At 46.2% G+C, this 3,605-nt stretch overlaps 1 protein-coding gene across 1 annotated transcript in view; it reads left to right on the plus strand.

The window, feature by feature from the left end:
* The window catches only part of LOC9646130 (LRR receptor-like serine/threonine-protein kinase GSO1), a gene marked incomplete at its 3' end in the record, with an annotated part of 6,409 nt that extends 5,477 nt beyond the window's left edge, over positions 1-932 (plus strand). The window contains exons 5-7 of the mRNA XM_024666586.1: positions 19-141; positions 471-754; positions 857-932. Of these exons, the coding sequence (XP_024522354.1) occupies positions 19-141; positions 471-754; positions 857-932 (483 nt within the window). The remainder of the gene's footprint in view (positions 1-18; positions 142-470; positions 755-856) is intronic.
* Positions 933-3,605: the final 2,673 nt, after the last annotated feature.

A 3,605-nucleotide genomic window follows, 5' to 3' on the forward strand; every position in this document is an offset into this window, starting at 1 on the left:
TCTCTTTGGTGTGGTCAGCAGCTCGGTATATTACACAGCAGCAGCATGCAGATTGCAGTATGTTGTTATGAGAAATTCGAGCTGGATGGGCTTGGATCATTTGCCATGGCAATTGGTTCATCGGGCTTTCAAGTTCTAAAGGTCCATTCTTAGTTGGCATTATGGAATTAAAGAATGTCGATGTCACAAAGGAAAATAAGATTCAAAGTAAACTTTTTTACGGTTTCTTACCACACGTCCTTTTGAAATATTTTTGTGAGGTTTTGGGCCAGCCAGTGGGTGCACAGCAGGTGTGAGTGACACCCGTCTGCTTGCCTGGTAAAGCTCTCTTTTTTTTACCATGGCTCCTCCCAGCCACGAGGTTTCCAGGGGAAGCGGGAGAGGGGGCACTGCTGCCCAGCAGTGACAAGGACAGTGGATCGCTCATGTGTTTTTCTTTTGCAGGGCCGCATAACTGTTATGTAATTTAGCATCTGTTGGCAGCCCAGGCGGGACAGGCTCAGCAGACAATGCAAGCTGTACATCTCTGTGCTCTTCTTTCTGCCTCGACACAGCAAGGAATGTGTGTGTTCTTACTGGAATTCCACCATGCTGAGCGGCTGCATTCCCTTTTCCAGCGAAAGGAGCACAAATCGTCTGAGCAGGATTTTGGCAACGAGCAGCTGCAATGGTGTGGCCAGAGGCATCGACAGGGAAGCAGCGGCCAGGGATTTGCTGGAATGGATGGCAAGCAAGGGTGTGGCAGAGCCTGGAGGTGTGGAGGTGAGGCATGGGGAGCTGTTTGCCAAGTGCAGCATGGACCCGGCTCAAATCTCCTTTGTTGTTTGATGGATGTTTCCTATTTTTGATCAAGCAGGGGATTTGCTTTCATCACGTACAAAAGTGTTGAGGCCCCAAGGAAAGCCATCGATGATCCCAACAAGACAATAGGGGTAAGTTATCCAAACATACCGTGGTTTTTATTAACGAGTCTATTCTTCTAGGGAATGCATTGTCAAGACGCCTAACAAGATCAAGATTGGAAAATGTAGAAGACAAAGAGAAAAGCTAGTGAAAACAAGGAAGAGGCCTTAGACTGGCATTGATTCAGATTGTGGAAAAATGAAACAAGGCTAACCTATATATACTATAGGTTGATGAAACTCCACCACTCTTGGATCGAAGATGGCCTAAATATAACTAAGGTCAAGGAGGCACCACGTCATCATCAAGAATGTGGTTTGAGATTTAAGAATTGTATGGGAAATTAAAGAGTCAAGAATAGGGAAGTGTCTTGAGAGTCAAGAATAGGGAAGTGTCTCGAGAATCAAGAATATGATCTACGGGTCAAGAATCTGGCAAAACTCAGGAATGTGGCAAGAATTGGGGATTTCTAATAGCACCCCCTCCTCAAGAACGAGTGGAATGAGGATGTGAATGAGAACGAAGAGGAGGATGAGATGGGCGGCAATAATCCTGTCACTTATCGCTTTGCACTTCCTTTCTCATATTAAATTCACCTTGTTTTTCACTCCTCTCTCCTTGAGCCTTATATTCCCAATCCTATTCCAAATTGGGTCATTCTTCTACCTCCACCAGTGCAGCTCGAGGATGGGTCTGAGTACGAGGTTCGGGACATCTTTGATTCCAAGATCTCACAGTCTAAACTCTACTATCTGGTAAACTGGAAGGGTTATGGACCTGAGGAATGCACTTGGGAACCTGCGGACAATCTAATTCATTGTCCTGGATGGCAGTGATAGGGAAAGGACTAAGGCATTTGAAATCGAGTTTGAGACATGGCCTGGTGGTGGAGATATTTCGCCTGAGGAGCTAAACTTTATCCTCGATATTGTAAGGGGGACAATCCTGATGATGGACATTGGCAAATGTTTTGTGAGATTCCTGAGCACAATGGAGGTGGAAGGAAATGGAGTTATGGATTTCCTGGAGGTTGGAGACAAATGCCTCAAAGTGGGGATTTGAACGAGAGGATTTGGATGGAGAAGGAAGTGAGAGATTGAATCGGGGATTTCAGCCAGAGTTTGCAAAGAAGGGGAAAACTTGAAGGGAGGAGTGAACAGAGTTGTTATAGGAGAACTCAGCAAGGGGAAGGATATTGAACCAATCATCATAATGATAGTTGATGAAACACCTCAGGAATTGTTCCAATGTGTGAATCGTATGCTCGGACTGTCCATCAGTTTGAGGATGATACGCCGAAGAAAGGTTGGCCTTCACTCCAAGCAGCTGCAAGAACCGTTGCCAGAAATGAGAGATGAACTGAGGTCCCCGATCCGAAACCACATCTGCAGGAATCCCATGAAGTTGGAAAATTTCCCTGAATACCAGTTTTGCCATGTCCTCACCCGAAAACTCCTTGGTACATGGCAGGAAGTGCATCATCTTTGTGAAGCAATCCATCACGACTAAAATGCTGTTGAAGCCTCTAGAACTCAGAAGATCACTCAAGAAATCCATGGAGATGGATTCCTAAGGACTTGAAGGGACTAGGAGGGAACGAAGTAAACCGGAACGAAGGTACCTTATTCCGGGCGCAAGTGTCACAAGAGGTAACAAAAGCTTTGATGTAGTCGTTCATGTGAGGTTTTCGCAATGCCGAAGTGACCAGCAGTCTGGCAATCGTGGCACGCTATCAGGACCAACCTTCAAGCATCACCTTCGGGAACGTAAAGCTACTCCCCACTATACAACAAGCCATCTAAGAACTCAAACTCGTCAAATCGCTAGCAGTCAGGAGTCACTGCGTGTCCAGCCTGAAGATGGGGGAAAATGTCGCTGGCGAGGTCGTTGGATTGAAGATTGTTTCTAATCGCATCCATCAAGGAGGAGTCCTGAGGGGCCAGGGAAATTGCCATAACTTGAAGCCGATCAGGACCAAGGATAACCTGATCCTGTTGATTGAAGGCAGGATTACCAAGCCTAAGATTGAGATAGGAGCACCTTGAAAGAGCATTAGGAAGGCCTTGAAGCTTTCCAGGTCTGTACTTGTTAACAAAGTCAAACCGACTCAAGAATTGTGCCCACCTTGCCTGACGACAGCTCAAAACTCGGGAAGTGGCAAAGTACTCGAGATTTTTGTGATTCGTCCAGACCGTTGTTTGATAGCTCACCCCCTCCAAGAAACGACGCCACTCTCCAAAGGAGTCCATGATGGCAAGGAGCTCCTTGTCGTGGATTTTGTAATTGATCTCCACATGTTGGAATTTCCGAAAATGGAAAGCGACCGGATGAAATTCCTGATCTGCTCCAAGTTGAGACAGCACAACACCGATAGCAAAGTTGGAGGTGTTTGCCTCGATGAAGAAAGGTTGTGAGGGATTAGCGTGGATCAAGAAGGGAGCAGAATTGAAGGCCGCTTTAAGTGTGTCGAAGGCTTGCTGGGTAGTAGTAGACCAAAAGAAGGGAACATCCTTGCTAGTGAGATGCGTGAGAGGAAGGACAATGTCAAAGTGGTGATCAATGAATTTGCGGTAGAAGTTGGTGAAGCCAAGGAAAACCTGAATGTCCGACATTGATTGTGGAGGCTCCCATTCGAGAATAGTCTTGACTTTGGTAGGATTCATTGTGATACTTGTGAGACACAAAATCCCTAGGCCCCAAAG

The sequence above is a fragment of the Selaginella moellendorffii genome, unplaced genomic scaffold (genome assembly GCF_000143415.4).
Source record: "Selaginella moellendorffii unplaced genomic scaffold, v1.0 SELMOscaffold_143, whole genome shotgun sequence".
Lineage (NCBI taxonomy): Eukaryota > Viridiplantae > Streptophyta > Lycopodiopsida > Selaginellales > Selaginellaceae > Selaginella > Selaginella moellendorffii.